The sequence below is a fragment of the Miscanthus floridulus genome, chromosome 17 (assembly GCF_019320115.1).
Source record: "Miscanthus floridulus cultivar M001 chromosome 17, ASM1932011v1, whole genome shotgun sequence".
NCBI lineage: Eukaryota > Viridiplantae > Streptophyta > Magnoliopsida > Poales > Poaceae > Miscanthus > Miscanthus floridulus.
In genome coordinates, this window is record NC_089596.1 from 102,522,815 (window position 1) to 102,550,249 (window position 27,435).

Sequence of the window (27,435 nt, forward strand, 5' to 3'; positions counted from 1 at the left end):
TTTCTATGCTCTCTACTACTAGTAGTAGTATAGTAGTTTGCGCGAGTCAAGGAGAGATCTTGCAAAGAGGCGGCCAAGGCCAAGTCCACATGTTGCTCTCTTCTTAATCTTTATAAGCCGTGGACGCGATCAGAGACCTCAGTACCTGATCAACTAACTAAAGTATGCGTGCAGTTCATGGTCCCGAAAACCCATCGCCCCAGTAGAATTAGAATTAGAATTCCCCGCCGTAGATGGGTGAAATCGAGCTGCTTTGGATCCAGAACGAACCGGCTTTCTTGGCAGCATTGATCTCCGGTGGCGGTGGGGTCTCACGAAACCAAACAGAAATATTTGCCGATGAGCAAGGGACCTGTAACCTGTCGTTATTATTGGCACTGAGCTGAGCAGGGCCCAACCCCAACAGCATTTACACCTGGCTTTGGAGCTCAAACGAACTCTCTTCGTCCTCTGTGATCAGTGCTGAGTAGTTAGCTGTATAGGAACTCAAAAAAAAAAAGATTAGTTAGTTGTAAACTATGGACCTCACATGAACTGATTAGCAAGTTTAGTGACCTTTGGTCGGCATTTTGAGAGTTTGGGGACCTAGTTGACACAACACGACAAGTTTAGAGACCTAGAGTGTATTTTACTCCTAAAAAAGACTAAACTAAAAGCCAAACAGAGCATTTTTTTTTTTGCAATTTTTTTTCTAACTACCCTTCTTCGTACAGACTCATTTGTATTAAAACACAAAAGCTAAGTGAGATCAGCTTATCTTAAGCGTGTTTTCCCTCTATTTGTAGGGCTTCCTGGAGAAGTTGGACTAGCCTATGGTGGTCTATATCATATTTCTATTTCCTGTGTTTATGTATATAAGTATGTGCTCAAATCATGGCCCACCCCAACGGCATACTGATTAGCACATATTTGTCGGTGGAACGACAACGAGTGGCATACGTTGGTGGGCAAGCACGAAACGGATTTCTCCGGCAGCTATCTAAGCTGAACTTTTGGCGTGCTCTTGATGGCAGAGTTTGGAGTCGTGCAAACACGAATGCCTTTCTTCTCTGCACCTCGTGATCGATCTTAAGCAAACCAGGTCTTGGTTCAGGTGACCGCTGTTCTTCAGACCTCACAGGAGCTAGTATTACGAATTTACGATGATCCCCTATGCTTATTATCGCACTGCACAGCAATTTGTGCATTTTTTCTGACGGGTCACGCAGTTGCCATTCAGTGTTCTGCAGAGAACAGAGAGCCGTTCGTTCGTCCATGTGATTGCATTGATTTCAGTAATAACCTGTAAAAAACTGGAATCCATGTAAGACTTGGAAACCGATCTGGCCGGCACCGCAAATCCGTTCTGCATCTCGAACAATGCTGTGACTTGGAGGAGGAGGAGGAACTAAACAAGTTGAGTTCGTACTCGCAATTTGCTGTTATTACCAACTATGCGCGCCTCCATTACGAGATCTCCAAATCATCCGGTCAATGCCTCCCTCTGCCAGACTGTTCCCTCTCACGTGCTGACAACTCCAAGCCGATCGATCCGTGGCCGTTAGTATATATCGCCATCTGAGCCATCATCCCGATGGATCCCTGCCCTGCGTGCTCAGCTGACACTTAACAGCAGTGGAAAGCAAGCCAACCGTTAGCACCGCCACCACCTCCCACCACCTTGCGGTGACATCAATGGCGGCGGCAAGGACAAGGACAAGGAGCCACCTAGCGGCGGCCGCGGCGGCGTTCCTGGCGCTGGCAGCGGTGCCGGCGGTGCTGTGCCAGGCGCCGGGGCCGGCGGCGCCCAAGGGCCCGCCGAACGTGACGGCGATCCTGGAGAAAGGCGGGCAATACACCACCTTCATCCGCCTGATGAAGTCGACGCAGCAGGACACGCAGCTGAACAGCCAGCTGAACAACTCGTTCGGGAGCGGGTACACGGTGTTCGCGCCCACCGACAACGCCTTCGCCAGCCTCAAACCCGGCACGCTAAACAAGCTGTCGCAGCAGGAGCAGGTGTCGCTGGTGCAGTTCCACGTCCTGCCGCAGTTCTACACCCTCGACTCCTTCGAGACCGCCAGCAACCCCGTGCGCACGCAGGCGTCGGGCTCCGACGGGCCCTACACGCTCAACATCACCGCCGACAGCAACAGCCAGGTGAACGTGTCCACGGGCGTCGTCGCCACCCGCCTCGGCACGCCGCTGCGCGCGACGCAGCCGCTCGCCGTCTACTCCGTCGACACTGTGCTCCTGCCCAACGACCTGTTCGGCGTCAAGCCCCCCGCGTCGGCCCCGCCCGCGCCCTCCAAGAAGCCCGCCAAGGGGGGGTCCGTCGCCGAGGCGCCCACCGGCGGATCGGCCGACGCGCCGCCCTCCGGCGCGGCCGCGCGCGCCGGCCTGTGCTCGCTGGCCGCTCTGCTCCTGGGTGCCGCGGCTTGCTCCTTCCTGTTGTGAGAATGTAAACACGGTTCGTGTCGTGCACAAGAGATCGTCTTCGTCTCGTCCCCAACGAGCGAGAGCCTTTGCATGTGCATGAATAGTTCTTGTTCTTGCAGTTTCCTTTTCTTCTGGTTTGGAGGAAACCAGGCCATTCGTCTCGGATTTGTCCGTTGCTTCACCTGGTTTGGAGAAACCAGGCCATGTGATTCTTTCCAATGCGAGCTGTTAATTTCTCCATCTTTTCTTCTGTTGATTCATCGATCTTGGATCTGATTGTGCTTTGTGCATAGCTACGAATTATATTTTTCTTTTTTGTTAGGAAAATCAGTGCTGTTTCTGCTTCTTCCGGAGCAGCTGAAAATCTCTGCCGCAGAGGAGGCTGTCCCTCTTACAATTCACCACCATATAGCAGGCCAGGTGCTTGAAAATGCATGCTGAGCCCAGCCCCAGAACCCAGACAGGCCCAGCGAGGGAAGCCATCCAAGCCCAGCCCTCGCCCAGAAGCCTCGTTTAACTTGTGTATGTGATTCGCGTGAGCGGGCGACAAGGCGACAAGCCGACGAAGGGTTTGGTGCTGCTGCCGCCGGAGAGCACGCACGGGCGCACGGCACGGGCACGGCGTAGCGCATTCTGGAGGTGATGTGGAGGGCGAGGTGAGAGCGACGGCATGTCTGTCAGCGTGCGTGGTTGCCCTGCCATCGCCAAGCAGCTCTCGTTGAGCCGTCGGTTTCTCCTCTTCTCCCGGCCTCGGCTCAGCTCTCTGAAGCAAGGAAGCTTGTGCAGGGCAGGAATGCGGCGCAGCTTTGCGCGAGCTGGAAAAACTCAAGTGGCGACGGGTGCTCTGCTCACTTGTCGCCGACGCTATTTTATTCTCGCACGCACCGTCCGTCCAGGGTCTCTGATACAGTCAGTCATACGCACATGGGTACACATCACATGAGATCTACAGAGGCGAAGACCCGATCCGATCACTTGGCGATGGAATGGTCTATTTGTCTGTAGGACTCACCGGCCAAGAAACGAGCTTGTATAAGTATAACGCGAGAATCATCACATCACATTGCTGAAAGTCTGAAACCTGAGATCTCACATTCACACTACCTAAAAGTTTTGAAGACTCCCATGAATCTTTCTCCTAGTATATGCGCACATAAAATTTATCATTTTCATATGAATTTTTAGAAAACTATTTTCGCATTGCGTATGTGCATCATTTCAAAAAAAAAAACTTCTAATACGTGTCTTAAGGGAGTTTACAGGTGTTTTAAAGAAGACAATTATCTTACCAGAGAGAGTAGCTTGACGGTTTACAACTAGTATTTCTGCCCCCCTAGTTTTCGTGGGCATGAAGAAGCTCTAGCAAGTGCAAGTTGTCATCTGCCCCAAAGCCCAAGCCATACTCCTTTTTTCCATCCGGCGGCAGCGTTAATGGCTTGGCAGTCACATTTTAGCCGCTGCCGTACGTAACCCCACCCCTCTTCTCTCGAATTAGCTGCTCGCTTTGCTTGTTTACCTTGCTTTCATATTCCTTGCGTGCCGGAAAGATGACCCAACAAAAGCAATGCAAAAAAAATCTGACACTCATCAGCACATAAGAGTCAGACAACCTCTTTTCATTATTAACAAAACAGTCCAGTTGAGAGTTCAGGAGGGTTCAGACAAGTTCCGGGTCATCCAGTTCAGAACTTGGCAACTTCAGAATTTCAGAATTCTGTTCAGAACTTCAGAGTTTCGGATCAGGCGTTGCCGTGCGGGTAGGTGGCTCGGCACTTCTGCAAGTGTTCCCGTCTGGTGTGCCCCTGAAGAGTGAAGACGAAGAGACTGTTTGTGGCTTGCTGATCGGCGGTCGGTTTCCCGGTCGCTGCCGTGTCGCCGTCGCCGATATCTCCTCGTCCTCGTCAGCCTATCACTTCCACCGCTGCTTTCTATGGCTGCCCCTGCGGATCCAGCCGGCAAGGCAAGGCCATACCAAAACGGACGCCATTCTCATTTTTCACACCGTTGCAGTTGCACTGCCATAGCTTTTTTTTCCCCTGAAAAGAAATTTGCACTGGCATAGCCACCGGCCCACGAATTTCCACAGCAGCACGTTCAGAATGCACACCACCATTACGGCCTTCAGTAAGATTCCACTGTAATTCAGGGGGAAGAAAAAAAATGCTGTGTGGTTTTCACTGCTGCATCGTCGTCCACAGTGTACTACTGTATTCAGGAAAGCTTTGCATTGTATACGCCGAACGGGTTTCAGCACGAACGTCGTCGCGGCGTTGCGCGGACGCTGTCATTGCATTTACAGCTGGGGTCTGAAGTTGACACGCAGCTTGCAGTAGAACACTACAGGGGCATGGACTGTCGGTGGGATTCGTCTCTGCCCAGTTGCATCAATGCATGCATGATTACCATATTCTTCTCTCTCTCTTTCTCTCTCTCTCTCTCTTTGTTTTTTCCCTCCACTGAATATACAACACCCAGCCGACAAAACTGCTGCGGCCACCATCACCATGTACTCCTACATAGAGATCTCAGGCCAGGGTGTAATATAAATAAACACATTAAAAAAAACCTCTTGTATTGTATCGATACCTACTCATCACACACAAAAAAGGAGAGATTCGGATTTGGAGCTCCCTTACTTTGCACTGCAGCAGGTAGAACATCGCTCTCTGGCCAGCTGGCAAACCCTGACTCGCCGCCACATGCGGCCGCCTGGAAGTACGTACTCACATGCACATACGAGTGAGTACAGTACAAAGTTACAAACATACCTACCTGTCTGGCACCACCAACGCGCACGCATACGTGTTTGCAAGCTTCCAAAATCCGCTGTCATCAACGGCAAGCCCCTCAAGTTTCAGACAACATGTATGCCCAGTTCGTTGGGTTGATAAGTCAGGACTAAAAATACTGTTGACTAATTTGTTGTGAGAGAAAAATATTATTCGTTGGCTAAAAAAATATGGCTTATAAGTCAAACAGGACGTGATAGATCGTTCCATGTGTTTCCGCTAGCTAGCTGCTACAGTACCACGGAAAACACCCATGAATTTGTTTTTTTCACGAAATTTGTTCAGATAAAGGTTCAAACGCATGCATGCGGTTGTAGATCGACGGCAGCTAGTAGGATGGTGTGTACTACATGAGCACTAGTAGTAGCTTGTTGAGCTGAACGAAGCTCAAGGTGGTTCGCGGATCACATCGCGGCACACGTAAAAGAAAAAAACACGACACTGTATAACTGATGGTTTGTGCGACTAATAAATCAACTGATGTTGTTTTGCTGTGAGAAAAAAATATTATATCATGATTTATAAGTTGAGGCGAACAGGGCCTACTGGTTGGGTTGCCGTGACACCTGACTTGCCACGGTCGCAAAGGCCTATGGGCCAGGCTCGTCCAGCTCAAACGTGCCGGTGCCTCCCGCGCCAACACGCACACTCTGGACGCGCGCTGGCTAGCAGCGGCAGCGGCAGGGCGTCGCCACCAACCGCCGCTATAATAAGTCCATTAAACACACACACCGCAGGCTCCATCAGATCCACCGCCACCGCCACGGCCACCGCCACCACCAAGCGCCAGTCCACCAGCAGCAGCATGGCACGCCTCGCCATCCTGGTGGTGCTCCTGGCGGCGTCGTCGGCGCTATCCGCAGCGCAGAAAGCGTCGCCCAAGCCGGCGGCGAAGGCTGCCCCCGGGCCAGCGTCGTCGGGCGGCGGCGCGGCGGACGCGTCGCCGCCGACGGACATAAACAAGGCGCTGAAGGACGAGCAGTTCAGCGAGTTCAAGCAGCTTCTCCACGACACGCGCGTGGACACGCAGATCAACGCGCAGCTGACGGACAGCTACAACGGGCTGACCATCGTGGCGCCCACCAACGCCGCCTTCGACAAGATGAAGGCCGGCGTGCTCAACGGGCTGTCGCCGCAGGAGCAGATCCAGATGGTGCTCTACTGCGTGCTCCCCCGGTTCTACAGCCTCTCCATGCTCGGCACCCTCGACGGCAAGGTCACCACGCAGGGGTCCGGCCACGACGGTCCCTACAAGTACGACATCGAGCGGTCCGGGAACAACATCAACGTGTCCACGGGCGTCAACTGGATGCTGCTGGGCAGCCCCGTCAGCAAGGAGTTCCCGCTCGCCATCTACCCCGTCGACAAGGTGCCGCTGCCGTACGAGCTGTTTGGCCCCAAGCCGCCCACCCCGGCGCCCGCGCCTGCACCCGCGCCGGCGAAGTCCAAGACCAAGAAGAAGAAGAAGTCCACCGGCATCGCCGAGCCGCCCACGGCCGACGACGACACCAGCACATCTGACAACCAGAAGGCGGCGGCCGCGCCCGGCGCGGGCGGGGTGGCCACCAGGTGGGTCGTCGCCGCGCTCTCGGTCGGCGCCGCTGTCCTCGGCGGCGGCCTCTTCTAACGGGAAGGGGAGGGTAGAATCAATGCGTCATCATTCAGATCACACGGCGGCGGTACGGCGGTGGCGGTGGCGCGGTGGTGGCGTGATCCATGGCGATCTCACCTGCACCGTGCATTGCCATGCATCTTGCACGCACGGTCGATATGATCATAGAGTTGGTGTGCCCAGCCGTACAATCTCATCCCATTCATCCATCCATTATTGATCCCTGTACCCCATCCATGCATTTGTGCTGCTGCGTCTGCGTGCGTTTGTCCACATCATCGGCTTTATTCTTTCTTCTCTCTTTTCTTTTCTTCTGGGGGATTTTTCTTGGTGATTTGTATTTGTAATTTAATGTGGTATACACTAGTAGTGCTTCTTTCATTTCATTGGATTGGATCTTGGCCTCCGTGATCTGGATCTGCTTCTGTTTGGACGTACGTATAGTAGCTGGTTGCTGTAGTAGCCGCGTCGCTGTCGCTTGTGTTTTAAGCATTTTTTTGCAGTGAAAAGAAAACAGGGAAGTGCAGACAGTGCAAGAGATCGATCCCATCGAGATATCCAAGGCAAGGCATCAGATCAGACATGGGTGGTAGCAGTGCGTTGGACACTCCACATCTTGCACTGCTGTCTCCTGTTCTGAACAAAAATGCTTGGCTTCACTCCCTTGACAGCACTGAGTCAAAATTCCCAAATCTGCATGTCTTTGCCTGAAACACACACAAAGTTCCCTCCTTTCAGATCAGGGCTGGGTCTGACATCCAGCGAGGTAAATTATGTTTTGTGTTTAAGTTCGCATCACCATCAGCATCAGGGGGGACGCATTATATTATTGGTGGGTGCACCGCTGGGTTTAAAGTATTTTTAGGGTACGCACCGGGAGCCGGGAGGGGGCATCGTGATCCCCTTTTGCGCTGCCTCATCACAATCACGTGCAGCGTACCTACTCTGGATCTGGTGGCCTCCCGTTGTTCTTGCGGTGGATTCAAACCGGCCGGTGATGCGGTGGCGAGGCATGTGGTCCTGGTCATGGAGCGGATTATTTTCTATAAGTTTTATTTAAGACAGCAGATCTCGTCCGGTGTTTAGAGAAATATAGTAACTGTAGCTAGTTTATCCACTGTTCTTGTGGACCCGTATTGTGTTGGAAAATTGGGTTTTCGACGGGTGGAAGATAATGGGGTCTTCGCCTGGGCGGAGGCACCAGGCGAATGTGAGGGAACATGTGGGCCCTGATTCAATTAGGGTTTCATAAATAAACTTAACAACCAACCTTACATAGGATCTGGTCTCTTCTTTTATAGGGCACTGTTTGCTACAATTCTATTATACATTTTTACCCTATGACTGCTAAGACACATTCCTGGAATATCCCTAAACTAGTACAAATCTCCAGGGCATTCCGGGTCTTTTCCTCTTGCACCGCATTTGCTTCTTGGGCCTTAGCCGCAGGCCCGCGGAAGGCCCATCTCCGTCTCTGGGTCGCTGCACTGTGCGAGTTCCCTTCTCTTGGGTGGGGATCGCACGGCCTCCGCCCGAGCCGACTGAGCCTCCGCCTTCGTTCTACGACCTTCGCCAAGAAACTCCTCCGGGTATCCTCAGAGTTGTGCTTGGGCCTCCGCCTTGCCGGCGGTTGGCGGCGAAGGCTCTCCTTGGTGTCCCCGCGCTTGGGCCTTTGCCTTGCTAATGGTCGACTGCGAAGGCTCCTTCTGGTGTACCTGCACTCCATCACATATGTAAACATTTGACGTTAATCTATACGAGCCTCTACTACTCATACGTCTATGTCCCAACAGTTCCCCCCTTGAGGGCGCGGTCCGATGTGAGCAGTCCGTGGTCCTCAAACTTTACGCTGACATCGAGTTGCGGAGGCTTCCCCCTTTCCCCCTGGGTCATCCGTATCGAACCGTTGGTGGTGTGACGTGTCATTTTCTTATTTGTTGCAGTGGCTCTGGGATCGATGCGCCTGTGAACGGGCGTGACCATTGGCGTTTGAAGCTGAAGAGTCCGTTCGCGGCCTATATAAAGGGGGGTTGGTGCCCCCCGGTCCCGTATACCTGAGTCCGCTTTCTTCACGCTTTCCTTCCGTCTGTGCTTTCTTTTAGCTTTCAGAGGTGGCTTCTGTTTGCCTTCTTTCTTTGCTTGTTGTTTGCCTTCTTTTAGCTTTCAGAGGTGGCTTCGCCTACCAGCTCTGATCTCCGCTGGCCTAGCTTTAGCAGTCCTTATTCTCGCTTGCTTGGTGTGAGAGCTAAGGGTTGGTCCAAGAGGTTTGAGGAGTGTATGTCTGCGTCTGCGGAGGCTCAAGACGATTTGGAGAACATTGAAGCTTCTGTTGGAGATCTTGTTCCGGCTTCTCCACATAAAAAGGAGAAGAAATTGATGGCTAAGTCTTGGGATTTCAGGCCTTCGCTTATGACGGAGGGCGCGATCAAAGATCTAGAGAAAGAAGGTTGCTTTCCTAAAGGAAAAGGCCATCCTCTATGCGGTGAGACTGCTCACCGACCGAAGGCTGATGAAGCTGTTGTTTTCAAGGATTTTTTTGCCTATGGCCTCCGCATCCCCTCGGTCTACTTCCTTCGCCTAGCCCTTGAGACGTTCAAGGTACAATTTCATCATCTCACGCCAACGGGATTCTTACGCTGAGCAAATTTTGTTACGCCCATGAGACCTATGGTGCTGCCCCCGATCTAGACACGTTCTGTGCATATTATGAGCTCCAACGTCAGTCGAAGAAGGCGAAGGTCGAAGGGGAGGAGGTTGAGTATCAGTTTGCTAGCTGCGCCTTTATGGCGAAGAGAGGGTAGAAGGATGGTGATTTGGAGATATCCTTTGCCCAAAAGAATAGGTGGGAGAAGGATTGGGCTCACTACTGGTTTTATGTGAAGACCCCTGGTGTGAAGCCTAAGTTGGGGCCTAAGGTCAAGAAATATCCCTTCGCTTCTACCATGGGTGATATAAGGCCTTCGACTCATGTGAGGCCACTGTCAGAGGTCGATGAGGATCGTGCGGTGTGCGATGCTGCCTTCGCGAAGGCTTGATGCTTTTCTAGAGGTCACGACCTTGTAGAGGAGATGGTTGCTGCCAACTTTTGGCCTTTGGGTAAGACTAGGCCCAGGATGACATTGGTGAAGACGAAACTTCCTATGTTTGGAAGCGAGGATGGAGAGTTTTGTCCTTGTTTCTATATCGAGCGTGCTATGGATGAGACGAACGAAGAGTTCGTCAATGAGGTTGAAATGTCCACCTCAATGATTATTGGTGAGATCTCTGAGAAAGAGTATCTATCCCGTCGTGCCATCGGAGGGACTATGCCCCGATTGAACCAGGTTTTTGAAGAAATGAAAGTGAAGTATGAGGAACGCAAGATTCCCGAGAAAGTTTTAAAGTCGATTGAAGACAAGGTGGCGAAGGGTGCTAAGTCTGTTGCGCCCCCTGTTGCTACAACCAGGGCCTAATCAAGAGAAAGGAGACCGATGTTTCAAAGACTTTTTTGAAGAAGAGGAAGTCGACAAAAAGCGCCAAGGATGCTTCTACTGAAGAGATGGCAAAGAGTACTCATGATGGGTCTAATGCTGGTCGTTCGAGTGCGGAGGTTGGCCGGTCAAAGGCCTCTGTTGCTCATTAGGATAAAGACCTAATGGTTTTGTTTGTTCCAACGACGATCGCTATCTTTGGCGCGGGTCCTTCTGTCATGGCGTTGATGCCCTGCATTCTTAGTGATGACTCGTCCGAGTCTGAGGGCAACGTCGATGAGGCGGATTCTATCTCCGCTTCTTCTAGACAGGAGGTTGCCTCCGGCAAGGCTGGCCATTCTGTGAAGGCCCAACACCTTGAAGAGTTAGAGGCTGATTCTAAGGAGCGTCATCCGTCGGTTCAACCCTAGGGTTTGGAGGCTCCGGCAGCTACGCCCCATGCTGAAGATACTGGAATGCTAGATCTCGCTGGTGATACTTTGTATCTTGGTAAGTTCACTTTTGGCGTTGTGTCCTCTCTTTTTTCTTTTTATATGTTTTTGTCTTTTTTGCTGTGTCCTGATATCTTATTTTGTTGTTTTAGTTGATTTGACTAAGGCTATGATGACCCCTATTCTAGGGGAGAAACCTGCTCCTACTGACCTGGATCTTGCCCGAGTGGGCTTGCATGCGCCTCCGAAGGCCCCACTGCTCGTTGGCGCTGGTCCTTCGGCGCACGTGCCCCCTGTTGGTGGAGATTAGTTTTGTTGACCTCTTCTTTTTGGCTTTGGGTTGGTCACCTTCTAATTCTTACATTTTGATTATATTGTAGGTGTAGATTTGGCTGACACACTAAGTGGGTTGCGGAGTCTCTGCATGCTCTTTACACCGAGATAGGAGGTTGTAGTTGCATTGTTTTCTGGTTTGCTGATTTTTGCCTTACTGTTTCTTATGTTCTCCTTTCTTACTAGATCACGCTCGTCACCATTTTAAGAAAGTTGATTTTTATAAGTTGTTGCGCTACCACTTGGAACACAAATGCATGGTGAGTTACGATTGTGTTGTAGATTTGCTTCTTCTCTTTCAATTACCTTTTGGTGTTGGCACATGTTATTTTTTAGGGCCATCACATGGTGGAGGCTCTTGAGGAGTGCATGTCTCAAGAGGTTGTACATCGGGATGAAGCCATTGAAGTCCTTCAAAAGGAGCTTGACACTGTTGAGGCCGAGAAGAAGCAGCTTGCTGTGGAGGTTGAGGGTCTTCGCGGTGCCTAGCGGGCTGCCCAAGATTTGAAGGTCCAAGTTGAGGCCTTGGAAAAGACCATTGCAGGTTCGAAGGCCACTGAAGAGCTGGCCTTGGCCCATTTGCAGAAGGCGGTCGATGCTAATGAGAGCCTCTAGAAAGAGATTGATGCGAAGAAGTCATCGAGCAAGGCCTTGAGCGCACAAGTTGAACTGCTAAATAAGCGGATTGATGAGGTGAGGGTTATTGGTCTGTCCACTGCCGAAATGTACCAGTCTGCTCTAGCTAGTTTTGGTGGAGCGACTTCCCCCTACTGGTTGATGCTTTTGCCTATGCCTTATTGTCTTGGTTAAAGGACAACTTTGCTAAGCTGCCGGAGTTCGTTGGGGGCGCTATAGACTTTGGTGCACTTTCATGTGCGACCAACCTTTGCAAGACTCTTAGCAAGGTAGGCTGCACACACATCGTCAGCCTAAAGGAGCAAAAGGAGTTTGAGGGACCTTCGAAACATGGGGATCCTTCTCGACAAGTTATCAAGTCGATCAAGAATTTTATGAAGGACTTTTGGTTCAAGTTTGGCTGTGCCGATGCTCGCACCCTGGTGGAGACCCGTTGTGCTATGGTTCGTGTCTTGACTTTATCATTGTGCCAGACTTTTGAACCTTGATGCTTCTATTCTTTTTCCTTTTGTTTTAGTGCTTATAGTGTTTTCTTGTACTTGTGTAGGATTTATAGAAGGCGGGGACTCAACGTGCCAATGCTAAGGCCTAGACTTTGAAGGCTGGTGAAAAAGGTGGGCCAGAAATCTTCGATCGCTGCCTCCGAGGCGAATGAACTCGGGGAGTCAGCCTCCACCCCTAAAGCTCCGGAGGTGTAGTTTTTAGGTTTTTTAATTATACCTTTAGGTTTAGTTATAGTCGGTGGCTTTGCATATTCATCTTCCTTGCTCGCTTTTGGTGTTGTAAATTTAATACACATTTGTCCTGCGCAGGTTGCCTCTCAAGGGCCTACGCAGGACGTTGTTCCTTTAATGATGATGCGGGATGGTGTTTATGTCAGTGGAGAATTGTGGGAGTGTTGACGTGCTACTTTCCCTCGACCTTTGGTCCGTGATATGTGGAATTTTGTGTTGTATGATCTAAACAATGATCGTGCCAATTTCCCTCGACCTTTAGTTTCTTGCGTTTGAGTTACACTATTTGACTGGCCTTCGCACCTTTGTGATTTATGATGGTAGAGCTTAACACCTTAGGTGTTTTGCCTTGTTTGCTGCCTTTGGGCTTTTGTATAATTTTGATGTTCTCTTTGACGATTGTGCGTATGAGGCACTTGTAATCTACTTGTTTCTTTTCGTTTGAAGTTTGTACCCTGGATGGACACTTGTTTAGTTGTACAATCTTGTTTTGATTACAATTTAGGCCAAAGAGTTCAAGCTGATGGCGCTTATTTTCTTGTTCTTATCTTTGCTTCTTTCTTCTCTGGTTGTCATTGGGGATGAGCTTGCATGTCCACGTGGAAGAGTTAAGGCAGTGGCCTTCGGCCTTGTGTCCTGTGCGAAGGCTCCGATGCTTGTTTCTTTTGGTGTAGCCTTCGCTTTTTGGTCTCTAGCTATTGCCGAAGAGGTTCTAGCACGTCAGCACGAAAGAGCTAAAGTGCTCGTATTTGATTTTGCAGTTGTTGTGAAGGCTTTGAGCCAATTTGAGCATTCATTGAAGGTGCTAGTCTTCAACCTTGGTGCTTCTCCAAAGGCCACAGTGCAATTTGAGCAAGCAACGGAGGCTGTTGAACTCATGCTTCAACGTTGTCTTTGCTTGTGCCTAGATGAGCATCTTGTCGCCTTTGGCCATGCTAGAGCAGCTGAGCTCCTGTCGAACATGGCTGATGCCAAGCCATGCCAGCCGGTATCTTCAGTTGTAGGGGGATGTTACGAGTCTTCATGCAATACCCTTCCGCAACCTCTGATATTGTCTGGTTCTTGGCGAGGTATAGCTGCACAAGACCCACTAGTACATCACCCAGTGGTTGACGCGTACAACCTCTTCGTGGCCTTCGCCGGGTGGCACGAACTGCTATAATTATGAGTCTTCGCGTGGTATCCTATGACCCACTTGCTTCTAAGGATACTCTCGCCTCCATTGGTTTCTTATCTTTCTCTATGATGTGGTAAGTTTACTTTGCCTTGACCTCCCTCCTAGCGCGCTGGGGCTAGTGCGGGAGGGGGTGTCTTGTTTTATAGTCTTATGCTTGCATGCTTAATAAATTATGGTAGTTGGTCGAGGTTTATTGTTTGGATGCGGTTTAATGTCACAATGATATTGATGGATTTGTTTGTACTTGGTGTATCTTTGACTCTTTAATTCTATTGTACCTCAGTCTTTAATTTCTGACTGTCACCTAGTGCTTGATGAAGACAGGTCTTCGCTAGGGCCTTTTCCGCCTGATGCCTGCAGCGAAGGTAGGTCTTTGTTGGGTTTGTGGCCTTTTGGCCGTTTCTTGATAATTCCTTGATGCCTGATTTTGGAAAGGGCTTTGTCAAGGTTGCAAGCTAGTTTAGCCATGGAGGTCGTTCCACGCTTTGTAGCCTACGGCTATAGGTAATGGAAGGTCCTCTTTGTCGTAACATTGATTGTCGAATGTTGTGGTTCTGTTGCTAGCCACTTTCAACCTTCGCTTTTCATAGTACTAGGGGAATTCCTCTTTATATTTTAGAGGGTTTTACATGGGTCCTGCCTCGTTAAAAACCTCACCTCTGCTAGAAGTCCCCCTTTTGTGAGGAAAAGAGTACATGCTCTTTTGCATGAAATGTAGAGAAGGAAAAAGGAAAATACAGGAAAAGAACCTGAGGTGACCTTCGCTTATAGTTCCGCGAAGGCCCTCCTCTTACAGCTATATGTAAAACCTGTGCAAATTGTCGATGTTCCAGGAGTGAATAGTTGTTCTTCCTTTGCCATCTGTTAGGTAGAATGACCCTAGCCTTTCAACGACCTTCGCCGTGTATGGACCTTCCCACTTTGGTTGGAGTTTTCCTGCACTTACTGCATTTGGCTTCCTTCTTAGGACTAGGTCTCCATCTTGAATATGCTTTTTGACCACACGACTATCTCTCCTCTTCTTGGTTTGATCTTGGTATTTGGTGATGTTTTGTACTGCTTCTAGTCTTGTGCCTTCGATTGTTTCCTTTGAATATTCTTCGTCTCTTGCCAAAGCTTGCTTCATCAGTCGGAGGCTCTAATGCCTGACCTCCTCAGGTAGCAATGCTTCCTCTCCATACAATAGTTTAAATGGTGTAAAATCCATTGCCCTAGATGTTGTGGTGTTATGAGACCATGCCACCTTCGGCAATTCCTCGGCCCACTTTCCCTTGCGGAGGTTGAACAATGTCCTTGATATTGCTAAGAATAATATTCTATTAGCTCTTTCTACTACTCCGTTTGACTCTGGGTGGTAGATTGAGGCAAAGGCTAGTGTTGTCCCCATACTTTTGTAGAACTCTTTGAATTTGTCTGAATCAAACTGCTTTCCATTGTCTACCGTGAGGGTCCTTGGCACTCCTAATCTACAGATGATGTTTTGCCAAAAGAATTTTCTTATAGATTTTGACATGATAGTCGCTAGTGGTTTTGCCTCAATCCATCTTGTGAAGTACTCAATCATTACAACTACAAATTTGTACCCTCCTTGTGAAGGTGGCAATGGCCCAACATGGCCCATGCCCCATCTTTGTAAAGGCCAAGTGGGTGGGAGGAGTTGTACTGCGGCCGAAGGTTTTGACTGATGTGGGGAGGTGCTCTGGCATGCTTCACATGTCTTTACCATTTCTTTTGCATCTTTGATGTGAGTGGGCCAGTAGAATCCTTGCCTGATGGCCTTCGTAGACAATGCTCTTGGGCCTATGTGAGACCCGCAAATTCTAGAGTGAATCTCTCAGAGGAGTTCCTTGCCTTCGCCCTAGGTTATACATTTGAGCAGCATTTGGACTACGCCTTTTTTTGTACAGGATCCAATCTACTAGTGTATATATAGCTTCTTGCCCTAGCGGCCATTCTTGCTATGCTTGCCTCGTCTTCTGAGCGTTGCACATTGTTTATCTGATCGATGATCAGCTGTCTCCAGTCTTTGGACTCTGTGAGTAGGACTTGCTTGAATGCCTTCATAGTTGCTTGCGTTGCTGGTGCTTGGAGTATCTAGTAGAATGTTCTATCTGGTATGGATAGATTGTTTGTTGTTGCCTTTGCCAGCTCATCGACCTCTAAATTCTCTACCCTTGGTATGTATTTCAAGGTGAACCCCTAGAACCTTCGCTCTAGTGCCCTTACTATTGCCAAGTATTTGACCAATTCTAACTCTCGTGCCATGTACTCTTTTTCAACTTGCCTGGCCACAACCTAAGAGTCTGTTATTGCTAATATCATTTTTGCACCAAGTGCCTTCGCTTCGTTCAATCCTAGTATGAGGCCTTCGTACTCTACAATGTTGTTTGTTGCTTTAAACTCAAGTCTGGCTGCATACTTGGATTGGAGGCTTGATGGTGCTATCAGCATGGTGGAGGCTCCTACTCCTAGGTGTCCCTAGGCCCCGTCTGTATAGAGTGTCTAGACTTGAGCCTGAGTTGGTGAACTTTGATGCACTGAAGGTGTTCAATCTGCCATGAAATCTACTAAGGCTTGTGACTTTATCATTGTTCTAGGCACATAGTTGAGGTCAAACTAGGATAGCTCTACTACCCATTTCCCTATTCTTCTAGAAGCCTCTTTATTGCTGAATATGTCTCCAAGCGGTTGCGATAAAGGCACTATGATCTCAAGCGCTTGAAAGTAATGCTTCAACTTTCTTAATGAAATCAAGATGGCGTATGCTATTTTTTTTTATTTCTGTATAGTTCAACTTTGCTCCTGATAATGCTTCTGAGCTATAGTAGATAGGCTGCTGAAAGATCTTGGATTCTTCTTCCTTCTCTTGGATGAGTACTCCACAAACCGCATGGCTGGAGGCTGCAACATATATCAGTAGTGGTGTCTCTGGATCTGGTAATCTAACTAGGAGTTTGGTAGCCATGTAGCTTTTGAGCTGTTGGAAAGCCTTCGACTGTTCTAGCCCCCATTTGACTTTGTCTATGCCTCTCAAAGCTTTGAAGAATAAAAGGCTGTGCTCTACTGATTTTGAGATGAATCTATTTAGCGTTGCTATTCTTCCTGTGAGCTTCTGAACATTTTTTTGGTTGATGTTTCTACCATTGAAATTATGGCCTTCGTTTTTTCTAGATTGGCTCTTATGCCTTCAGGTCCTATAATATACCTGAGCATTTTGCCTTGGCTTACGCCAAACACACTTTTTTGAGTTTAGCTTGAGTCCGGCTACCCTAAGATCGACGAAGGTTTCTTTGAGATCTGCAATATGATCCTCTTTATTCTTGCTCATCACCACAATGTCGTTGACATAAGCTATGATGTTTTTCTATAGCTGGGGGCTGAGAACTACTTTTGTCATTCTAGTGAAGGTTGAACCCACGTTCTTGAGCCCTTCGGGCATTCTGATGTAACAATATGTTCCAAAACGAGTAGTAAAACTTGTTTTTTTCCTCATCTTCCTTGTTGAGCCAGATTTGGTGATATCCTGAGAAACAGTCTAGGAGTGAAAATCACTTGTAGCTCGCCACCTTATCAATGGAGGTATCTATCCTTGGTAGCGGAAATGCATCTTTCTTGCAAGCCTTGTTTAGATCTGTGAAATCTATGCACATCCTCATCTTCCCTTTTTTGTACCAGCACTACGTTTGCCAGCCACTCTGAGTACTTGACTTCTCTGATGACATTTGCATCTAACAATCTCCGTACCTCAGGCTTTGCTGCTAAGACTCTATCTTCTGACATTTTCCTTTGTCGCTGCTTTCTTCGCTTCATTTTGGGGTTGATGTCAAGAGAGTGTTGTATAATATCTCTATTGACTCCTTTCAAGTCAAAGGCTAACCAAGCGAAGACGTCTTTGTTTTTGGCTAAGATTTCTATGACCTCTGCTTCTTCTTCATTCGAAAGGTTGCATCTGAAAGTGACTTTTCTATTTGGCACTGCATTCTCCAACAGGACTAATTTTGTTTCTTCTTGATCTTTGATATCAGTTTTTCCCTTTGGCATATCCGGAGGCTCCGGTGCGTTGCTTTTGACCAACTCAATAGAGTTAGTGTTGCGCTGCAACTTGTAGATGACCCTCTCTATGTTTCTTGCCTCTTTCTGACTGTCGTGGACTATGATGGTGCCATGCAAAGCTGGCATCTTCATACACAAGTAGCCAATGCATCAATCTTCTTTCCTCCAAAACCGATTAGTGGTGAGTCCAAAGGATGCAAGTGGCTTTTACTTAATTTCATCTAGTCAAAGGCATTAACAAAGATGATGTCTGCGGAGCTTTCGGAGTCTATGAGCACCCTATTAATTTCCTATCCCGCTATGTTGGCTTTGATCAACATGGCATCCGCATGGGGGTAGCTTTCCAATTGGAGGTCTTATTCTAAGAATATAATGGGTGTCTTCGACCAATCTATGCAGCGTACTGGACCCTAAACTGCTATGTTATTAACAAGCCCTAGATTATCTTCCTTCTACTTCTTTGTCTAGAACTCCATTGAAGAGCTTCCAGCTATTGGCAGTATCATGCCAATGGTGGGTAGCAATGTATGTGGATTGAGCTGATTTTTTGGGTTGGGCTCATTTTTGGGTGTGGCTAGTTGCGGTGGGGGTGGTGGTGGAGGTAGTGCTTCAAGTTGTCTATTGTGAACTTGAGCTAGCTGGTTTGTCTCTATGAATGTTATGTGTGGAGGCCTTGGGTTTATGTAGGTGAGGTTGGCTTCTACACGCTGTTACTGGCCTACCCTTGCTGCTGGGTGCTTGGTCACCATGTGAGTAAAAAGTTAGGGTAATATGCTGTTGCTAAGGTAGATGGGTGGATTTGATTGGAGTTAAGGCTTGGATAGATTGGGTAGTATGACTGCTGAGGGGGTAGGACGAAGGTATGGTTGACTTCTCTTGTGGGTTATTGTGGCAGAGGCTAAGGGTTTTCCCTGTTCTTTATCCTCTCTTGGGTTTCCTTCGCATCTAGGCAATCTTTGGCGATGTGCCCTTTGTTTTCTCCACGAAAGAAATAATACTTCCTTCGCTGTCTTGCTAGTTCTTGTTTCAATTCTTCCTTTGATTGTATTTCTTGCCCTCATACTGCTTTTAGGTGCTTTGTTTGGGGTTGTCTTCGGCATCTGCAACCCTTGCTTGCTATTCTCATACTGCTCTATGTTAAACACTTGCTGATCTGGCGCTTGTTGAGGCTATGACTGGCCTTGGCTTCTGGTGCCCCTTTAAGCATTCCTGATGCTCCTTTGGTACTACTTGTTTGGATTTTGCTCTTCTAGCCTTTTGTGATGGTCGTTATTTGACCTACAATATTTTTAAACTCATTGTACAGTTCCTCTATTATGCTTGGCTTTTCCTGAGCTAGATGAGCTATGAAGGATCCGATGCAGAGACCTTTGATTGCGGCTTCTATTGCCATATTTTCTAGGACATTTGATGCCTTCGCTTTGAGCTACACAAATCTTTGAAAATAATCCCTTAGAGCCTCTTCTTGATTTTGTTTGCACCAGAATAGGTCCATCGAGGTTAGGGATTCAATGGTAAACCCTTTGAAGTTGGCTATGATTTTATCGCGGAGGTCTTCCCATGAATATACTAAACTTGGCCTCAACATCGAATACCATGCCAATGCATCATCCTCGGCTGCAATGATGAATGACTTGGCTAGAACAGCATCATTCCCACCTACGAAGGCTATGACTACCTCGAAGCTCATAATGAACTGGCGTGGGTCTGATCTCCCATTGAATTTGGGTAGGGTAATGGGTTTGTAGGAGGAAGGCCAAGGTGAGCTTTGGATTTCCTCGGATAGTGGAGATTTTGAGTCTATAGTTCTATGGACTGGTGGTTAGGTGTAAGGTGTGCCGAAGGTTGGTTAGGTGGCCACTCCTGGCGAAGGGTTAGGTTGGCTTTGATTTGCTGAGTGGTACTAGTTAGGTGTGTTGGAAAGAGGCTGGCTAGGCTGCATGCCTTGTATGTCCGCCTGTAGGATAGCCAATTGTTGCCTGATCTCCGCTACCTGAAGTGATGCCTGAACTGCCCTCTAGTTTGTGGCGAAGGTTGCTGCCAACCTATCTCTCTCTTGCTGCATACTCTGCAACTAGGCTTGGAGCTGTTGAAGCACTTGCTCTAGAGTTGGTTCTGGCACCGGCTGCTCCTCGGTCGCCATGGGATGATCCTCCGTAGCATCTTCTTCTATGTCTAGCTCTTTAGTAGTAGTAGCATAGGTGCTCCAAGCATTGGGCTTGGGCCTTCCCCTTCTGGTAGGCTCCAGAGGTGCCCTGATGGAGGTTGCTCTTTTTTTGCCATTGTGGGTTTTGCTTGGCCTACACATGGTGGGCGCCAATGTTGGAAAACTGAGTTTCCGACAGGTGGAAGATAATGGGGTCTTTGCCTAAACGGAGGCTCTAGGCGAAGGTGAGCGAATAGGTGGGTTCCGACTCAATTAGGGTTTCATAAATGAACTTACCAACCAACCTAACATAGGATCTGGCCTCCCCTTTTATAGGGTACTATTTGCTACAATTCCATTATACATTTTTGTCCTATGATAGCTAAGGCACATTCCTAGAATATCCCTAAACTAGTACAAATCTCCAGGGACATTTTGAGTCTTTACCTCTTGTACCGCCTTTGCTTCTTGGGCCTTAGCCACAAGCCCACGGAAGGCCCATTGAAAGCCCTCGTTTGGATTTAGTTAATTGATGAAACCTAAGTACTAACATTTGTCATGAGTATCATGTGAGCAAGGTTGGTACATACCAAGTGATGGGAGCATGGTGATGAAGACCATGGTGATGAAGGTGGATATGAAATGATGATGATCAAGCTCAAATTGGAAAAGAAGAAAGAGAAAAACAAAAACCAAGAAGATAGGTATATGATGAGTTTTTATTTTTGCACTCAAGACACCATAGAGGGTGTGAGTGACTTATGATCGATAGTTGTACTATAAAGAGGAGAAATCTTTGGCTAAATGGTTTATCGAGTGCCACTAGGTGACATTACTTTTGCATATGCATTTAGGAACCTAGTGTGCTAACCTTGACCCTTGTAAAATGCTTTGGAAAATGCTAACACACATGCATACAAGTTCTACACTTTGTGGTTAGCAAGTTGGAAGCAAGGGTGAAGCGGTTGTGGACTTAGGAAAAGAAAAATACGAAAAGGTCCATGACCGGACGCTGGTCGTAGGGTGACCGGACTCACCCAGGGCTCATCCAGTCAATTATAGTGTGGCGCGGTGATGGCCGTAGAAGAGGAGTTGGGACCGAACGCTGGCCTAGGCTGCACTGGCATGTCCGGTCACTCTTTGGAAGGCGGCACATAGATGTGATCGGATGTGCAGGGCACGCGTTAGGTGGAAGCTGACATACGCTGATGCCAGCGTTGTAACTGAGCCGTAGTGAGGACTAGACGTCGGGCGCATTAGGTCATTAACGATCGGACATGTTTGGTCAGTTGAAAACGGCTCTAGAATCTCTTTGGAAATGACCAGGCACTGAGGGTTCATGCGTCAGCTGGTGCTAGCAGCGAGTCCAGTCATCACTTGACTAACCACGCTAATTGTTTTCAATCGTTGGAGATCAATGAACGTCATTCAAAGCGGGGACACATGGATGCATCCCTGCGACCGAACACAGGGGGCCAAGTGTCCGCTCATCTTGACCGGCGCGTCCGGTCCCTACGTAGTAAGCCCAATGCTGAGCCTAACGGCTCTATTCATTTGGGGACATCTATAAATAGTGTTTGGCTGGCTCCAAGGCATTACTCTTGGCACTTTGACATACTTGACATCCTTGTGAGCCTAAGCAACCACCTCCCACTCATCTCCATCATTGATTCATCACCATAGTGAGATTGGGAGCGATTCCAAGTGTATTTGCTTGAGTGATTACATCTAGTGGCATGTGGAGATTGTTGTGGCTACGGATTTCTTGTTTCTCTTGGTGGTTGTCGCCACCTAGACGGCTTGGAGCAGCGGAGGAGTTTCAGCACGAGTTGGTGATTGTTCATGGCTTGCTCCGGTGATTGTAAGGGGTCTTGTGCCTTCCCCAGTGGAGAGTCAAAAGGTAACTCTAGTGGATTGCTTGTGTAATTGAGTTACCTCACTTATGGGTAGGTTCTTGTGGTGTCCAAGTGTGTGGACGAGGTTTGTGCAATACCTCTTAGCCACCGAACCACCAAGTGTTGGTTGACACAACAAAGCCTAGTATGCCGGCAAGCACGTGAACCTCGGGAGAAAAATTAGTTGTCTCTTGCCCTTTGATGTTCTTCTAATGATTGAATTGGTATTCATCTGGTGATTAGTTCACTCCCCTACGCGGCGGTATAATGACCCTACTCACTTATTTACATTCCCGCAAACTAGTTGTAGCTTAAGTTCATCTAGTGGAGCTCTTTAGTGTAGCAAGTTTAAGAGCTCTTAGTGAGTAGCAACTTAGCCTCTTATGTGCCTAATGATGATAGCAACTAGAATTGTTGGATAGCTGTCTTGCAACCCTTGTAGAGCTAGAGTAAGTTTGCATTTCGCTATTTGTCATACTAATCAAATTGCTCTAGTGATCTTATAAATTTTTTAAATAGGCTATTCACCCCCCTCTAGCCATATTAGGACCTTTCAAGTGGTATCAGAGCCGTGGTCACCGTTTGATTCAAGGCTTAACAACCATCAGTGCAAAATATGGCTCAAATAGTGTTCAACCATGTTGGGGGCAAACCATTATTATTTGATGGCACATCTTTTGATTATTGGAAGAGAAAGATGAAGATGTACCTTGGTTCAATCAATGACAAGGTGTGGGATATGGTAGAGAATGAGTTTGTGACCATTGACCCTACCAATCTCACCGACAATGACAAGATCAATAAGCAATGCAACACTATGGCACTCAACACAATATACAATGGCATTGATTCAAGGCAAAATTGGCTCCTGGACACTAAGAGTGACCTCTTTTTGCTAGTGGACACCGAAAATGGAGCGATTTGCCAGTGGACACTCTAGTTTGTGTGAAATTTGCTGAAGGACACCGAACGCATTAAAATATTTTTTTTTAGCTCAGGAGGTGAGAGAAGAGCGAGAAAATATCCTTTTTGCCCATGCCTCTTTCTTCTTCCTCTCTCTCACTTTCTTCCTCTGCAACAGATGGTCCTGTCGCTACTGCTCTCCTTCCCCGGCACTAGCGCTGTCCAGTCCCACGACACCAAGATCCATGCCATGGCGTGGAATATCCCGACAGGCATGACATGGCACCGAAGCACGCACGCATGCAAGGAGAGCGCCTGCTCTGACTCCTAGGCTACGTAGCTAGCCACCGTGCACCTGTCGCGTCGTGCTCTCCCTACCCGACCTTAGGCCCAGCCACCCCTACGGTGCCACCGAAGGCCGCTGCTCCGCTGTTGACATCGGCCACCAGGGGTAGCTCGCCCGAGTGGCCGTTGCCGTCAGGTTCTTGGCTGAAGGGCAGGTTGCTGTTGTGCATGCTGTGTGGCTCCACGAAGGGCGGGAGCGTGGCGGTGAGCCCTGGTGATCTCGACACGCTGCAGTGCTGCGTGTGGCGTGGCTTGTCGCTGGCGCGCCACGCAAGCTTGTCGTCCTTGTCATAGATGCGCATGCCGCCATCGTCCACGAGCTCGAGCGTATCAAGGAAGTTGGTGTATTGCTGTTGTGCACGTTGAGTGGCTCTGCAAAGGGAGGGGCACGGTGGCGAGCCCTGGCGATCCCAGCGTGTCGTAGTGCTGCGCGTGGCACGGCTCGTCGCTGGCACGCCATGCGAGCTCACCGTCCTTGTCGCAGATGTGCATGTCCCCATCATCCATGAGCTCAAGCATCTTGAAGAAGTTGGTGCATGCCATCGGTGTGGGTCTCGCCATGCCACACCTCCTCGCCGCCGTCAAACACCACCAACCCGTGCCATGAGAAGAGCAGCGTGCTTGTGTTGACGGTGCTGATGGGATGGCACTCAACTCCCACACGCTTGTTCCTCCGGTGGCTACACCAGCAGCAACACCGGACTCCCCTTCGCCCTCGATGGTGCTACCACACCATATGCACCAGCGCCTAGCACGGTGTGCATGCGCATGAAGTAGGTCATTTATTTGCTAAACGGCAACGTGAGGAGCAGCATGGGTGCCTGGTTGCGTCAGAGGGCGCCGCACTGCCCGGGATCCTCCACTCATCATGGCCCTGAGCCCATGGCTGGTGAGCACGTGCGGCTGGCCTGCTTCCCGACGCTGACACCTCAAAGGACCATGCTGCTGCTTGAAGGCTAGGCGAGGTGCGCGCTTGTGCCTCCTACGTGCTCAGCCAACGGTGGTGGCTGGTAGCGGTGCCCATGCCCGAGGCCTACTCAGTCCTACGTGGGTTAGGGGCTTAGGGCCCATGCCCAGCGGCCTGCTCGGCATGTGGCGGCGGTGGCATTGTGGTGCGTTGAGGGAGGGGCCACCGCTGAGGGAGGGTCCTGCCTAGGGAGAGGGTCGGCGCTGGCCATGAACTCACCATAGTAGAGGAAGAAAGGGAGAGAGAGAGAGAAGAAAGGGCAGGGGCAAAAAGGACATTTTTCTGCTCTTCTCTCACCTCATGAACTGGAAAATAATATTTTAATACGTTTGGTGTCCTCCAAAAAATTTGTCACAAACTAGAGTGTCCACCAGCAAATTGCTCCATTTTTAGTTTCTGCTAGCAAAGAGATGTCACTTTCAGTGTCCAGGAGCCAATTTTGCCTTGATTCAAAGGTGTTTGAGCAAATCAAAGATCTTGAGAAGGCAAGTGAAGTTTGGGTGAGACTAGAAGAAACATATGAAGGCACTTTAACGGTAAAAAGTGTCAAGCTCTACATGCTCAAAGACAAGCTATCAAACTTCAAGATGAAGGATGATGAGTTCATTCCAGAGATGTTCTTATTGACACAAAAATATGGTGATGTGATCAACACACAGCAAGCCAAAAGATCTAAGTGAAACGAGACTAGGGATCTGCTTGGCTTCAATATAGAACCAGCCGATTCTGAAAACCCAACGACGTGCCAGTCAATTTGACCTACAATTGATAAGGAGAGAAAATCTTATCAGTAATTTAAGGTGGAACATGTCGGTGTTGTACCAAACAGTTCCAAATGTATGGCTAGATAGCCGATTCAATGAGGCTATCGACTAAATAGTCAATATCCAGCATATCCATAAAATGAAGATCTTTAAATCAAGGATTATCGGCTAATATTAAATGATACTAAGATGAATCAAAATAACTGATACTCATGGAACATTAGAAAGCATCATCGGCTAAATGGAACATGATTGATATAAAGCGTCGAGCTGATAAATTTGATAAAAAGAGTATAACATGTGAACAAATCAATTGTCTAATATAAATGAATCTACAAACAGTTTTGAGTCTAATCTATTATCATTAACAGTGAGGTTCGATCGGATCGATACAGCTACGATAATGATAATAAACTAAAGCCAAAGAATCTATAAAACCATCTATATGTTGATAGATTCATGAAAACATGCTATATGTGTAAGGGTATAGGCAAATCGGCTAAAATAGCTGATGCAGTCATAGCAAACAAACAGAGTACATATCCTGATCATGAACAAGACCACTAATCGATAATTTCTAATCTAAAGTTTTACCAGTGAGGTTCGACTAGATTGACGCAGCTATGGTAGTGTCATTAGATTAGATCTCATTAACTAATGAGTTTATTCAAGATTAAAATATGTCTTTGGATACATACTATGTTTGACTGGAATAAAGATAAAACAACTGATCTAGCGGAATTAAGCCATCAATTATAAGATTTGAAGCATGACCAGATCAAAGGACGACCAATTAAGATAATATGATGTCGATCTATCTTTATTTCAATCAGGTGATATTGTTATAATTAATAAAATATTAATTTTAGCAAGATCGATAACTGATGAATCAACTAAAAATAGCAAGGAAAATCTTATTAATCTTAGCATATTCGATAACTAATGATACTGTATTAAACAACAAGTTATTTAACACAAGATCGATAACTTTGATCTATATTGTGATTTGTAAGAGATCAATCAGCTGATGCAGCCTTACAAACTACGATACAGATCGATAACTAGTTTATATTATGGCTCATAAAAGATCAATCAGCTGATGTAGCTTTATAAGCACAATACAAGTCGTGATGGTACTCACAAGCAAGCTGGAGGCCGATTAGTCGATGTAGCCCTATTTGCTGAAGAACTCATTGAGATCTACAATACTCCTACTTCTAATGCGATGGCAAAAGCTAAAAAGATTGTATTGATTGAATGTTTGTCCTCTTTATAATAACCAGGGTCTAATATTTATACCCGGAACCTAAACATGAATCCTACTCAAGTACGACTCATTACAATTCTTGGAATAAAAGAAAACTTTCTAACTTAATAATAACTTGGATCCCAATTTTCCTTATCAGGAGAGTCCGACACATCTTCCTGGCGCCACTCAAGTATAGCCCATTGACGTCGTCTACTGATGTTATCCATAAAATAGCTGATTCTAACATTACATCTAAACCAGCTGATACCGATTCTCATCTAATCGATTCCTTGATGACACAATCCTAAAAGCTTCGAGTTCTCGTGTTTTTCTTCCTAAATTTTGGTGTAAATAGTTCTATAGACTATAAGTCATCATTAATGATCTCAAGAGTTTGGGTGAGAAGGTGAAGATGAGGACTTCTCTCACAAGTTCTTGATGTGTTTGCCAAAGGGATTCAAGACATTAAGAACTATCATCTTTAGAGGTGGATTGAAGGATGTCACTTCCAAATAAGGTGCTTGGTGATGTGATGACCGAGGACCTAATACAATAGTGATGGTGAAGAACTTATGAAGGAAGAAGACAAGAAGAAGAAGAGTGTGGCATTCTAGGCTAGCTCATCATCCAAAAGCAAGGGCAAGTCCAAGAAAGAATCAAGTGATGATGAAGATCTTAGTGACTATTGATGATGAAGCTATGGCTCTCTTTGTGCGCAAGATAGGAAAATTCATGAAGAAGAAGGGCTATGGTGCAAAAAAGAGAAGAGATCACACAAAGAGCAAAAAATATGTGAGAATATGCTATAATTGTAAGAGTTCCTGATCATGTTGTAGCGGATTGTCCCTATAATAGTGAATAATGATGAGGATGAGAAGAAGAAGCACAAGAAGGAAAAGAAGGAGAAGAAGGAGAAGAAGATGACCTTCTAAAAGAAGAAGGGTGGAGGCTATGTGGTCACTTGGGATAGTGATGGCTCTTCAGATAGTGATGGATCTAGTGATGATGACAACAAATCCATCAAGAAAGCACTTGCAAGCATTGCCATCAACAACAAGCCTTCCATCTTCGACACTCCATCGACAAGCCTCATGGCAAAGCCTACCAAGGTAAGATATGATGTGAGTGATGATGATGAATGTAAAAGTGATGCTTGTAGGAGTGATGATGATGATGAGTAGGAGTACACTAAGGAGGGGCTCATGGACATGTGTGAGCAAGTCCACATTTGCTTTGAGATGAAGAGAAAGGTGTGCAAAGAATTGTAGAAGAAAGTCAAATTTCTTGAGCAATCCTTTGATGAGCTCAATGCCACTCATGAGAGGCTAATGGAAGCCCATGAGAAGCTTGGCAAAGCTCACTCTAAGCTTGAAAAGGCTCACTCCTCTCTCATCAAGCAAGCCAAGAAGGAGGAGGCCAAGAAGGAGCAAGTGATTGTGTCTTGTGATGTGGGACTAACATATGATATTATTGATGAATCTTTTTATAAGCCCATTAGTTGTTGCTCCCATTA

General features: G+C 47.6%; 2 protein-coding genes and 1 pseudogene across 2 annotated transcripts; 2 read left to right on the forward strand and 1 right to left on the reverse strand.

Moving 5' to 3' along the window:
* The first annotated feature begins 1,548 nt into the window (after positions 1–1,548).
* Positions 1,549–2,689, forward strand: LOC136518341 (fasciclin-like arabinogalactan protein 11). The gene has a single exon (XM_066511993.1). The coding sequence runs from the start codon at positions 1,675–1,677 to the stop codon at positions 2,434–2,436; it is 762 nt and encodes a 253-aa protein (XP_066368090.1). The 5' UTR covers positions 1,549–1,674; the 3' UTR covers positions 2,437–2,689.
* A 3,095-nt stretch (positions 2,690–5,784) lies between these two features.
* On the forward strand, positions 5,785–7,212 carry LOC136516541 (fasciclin-like arabinogalactan protein 13). The gene has a single exon (XM_066509957.1). The coding sequence runs from the start codon at positions 5,800–5,802 to the stop codon at positions 6,832–6,834; it is 1,035 nt and encodes a 344-aa protein (XP_066366054.1). The 5' UTR covers positions 5,785–5,799; the 3' UTR covers positions 6,835–7,212.
* Positions 7,213–22,929: 15,717 nt separating this feature from the next.
* On the reverse strand, positions 22,930–24,211 carry LOC136516108 (uncharacterized; annotated as a pseudogene).
* Positions 24,212–27,435: the final 3,224 nt, after the last annotated feature.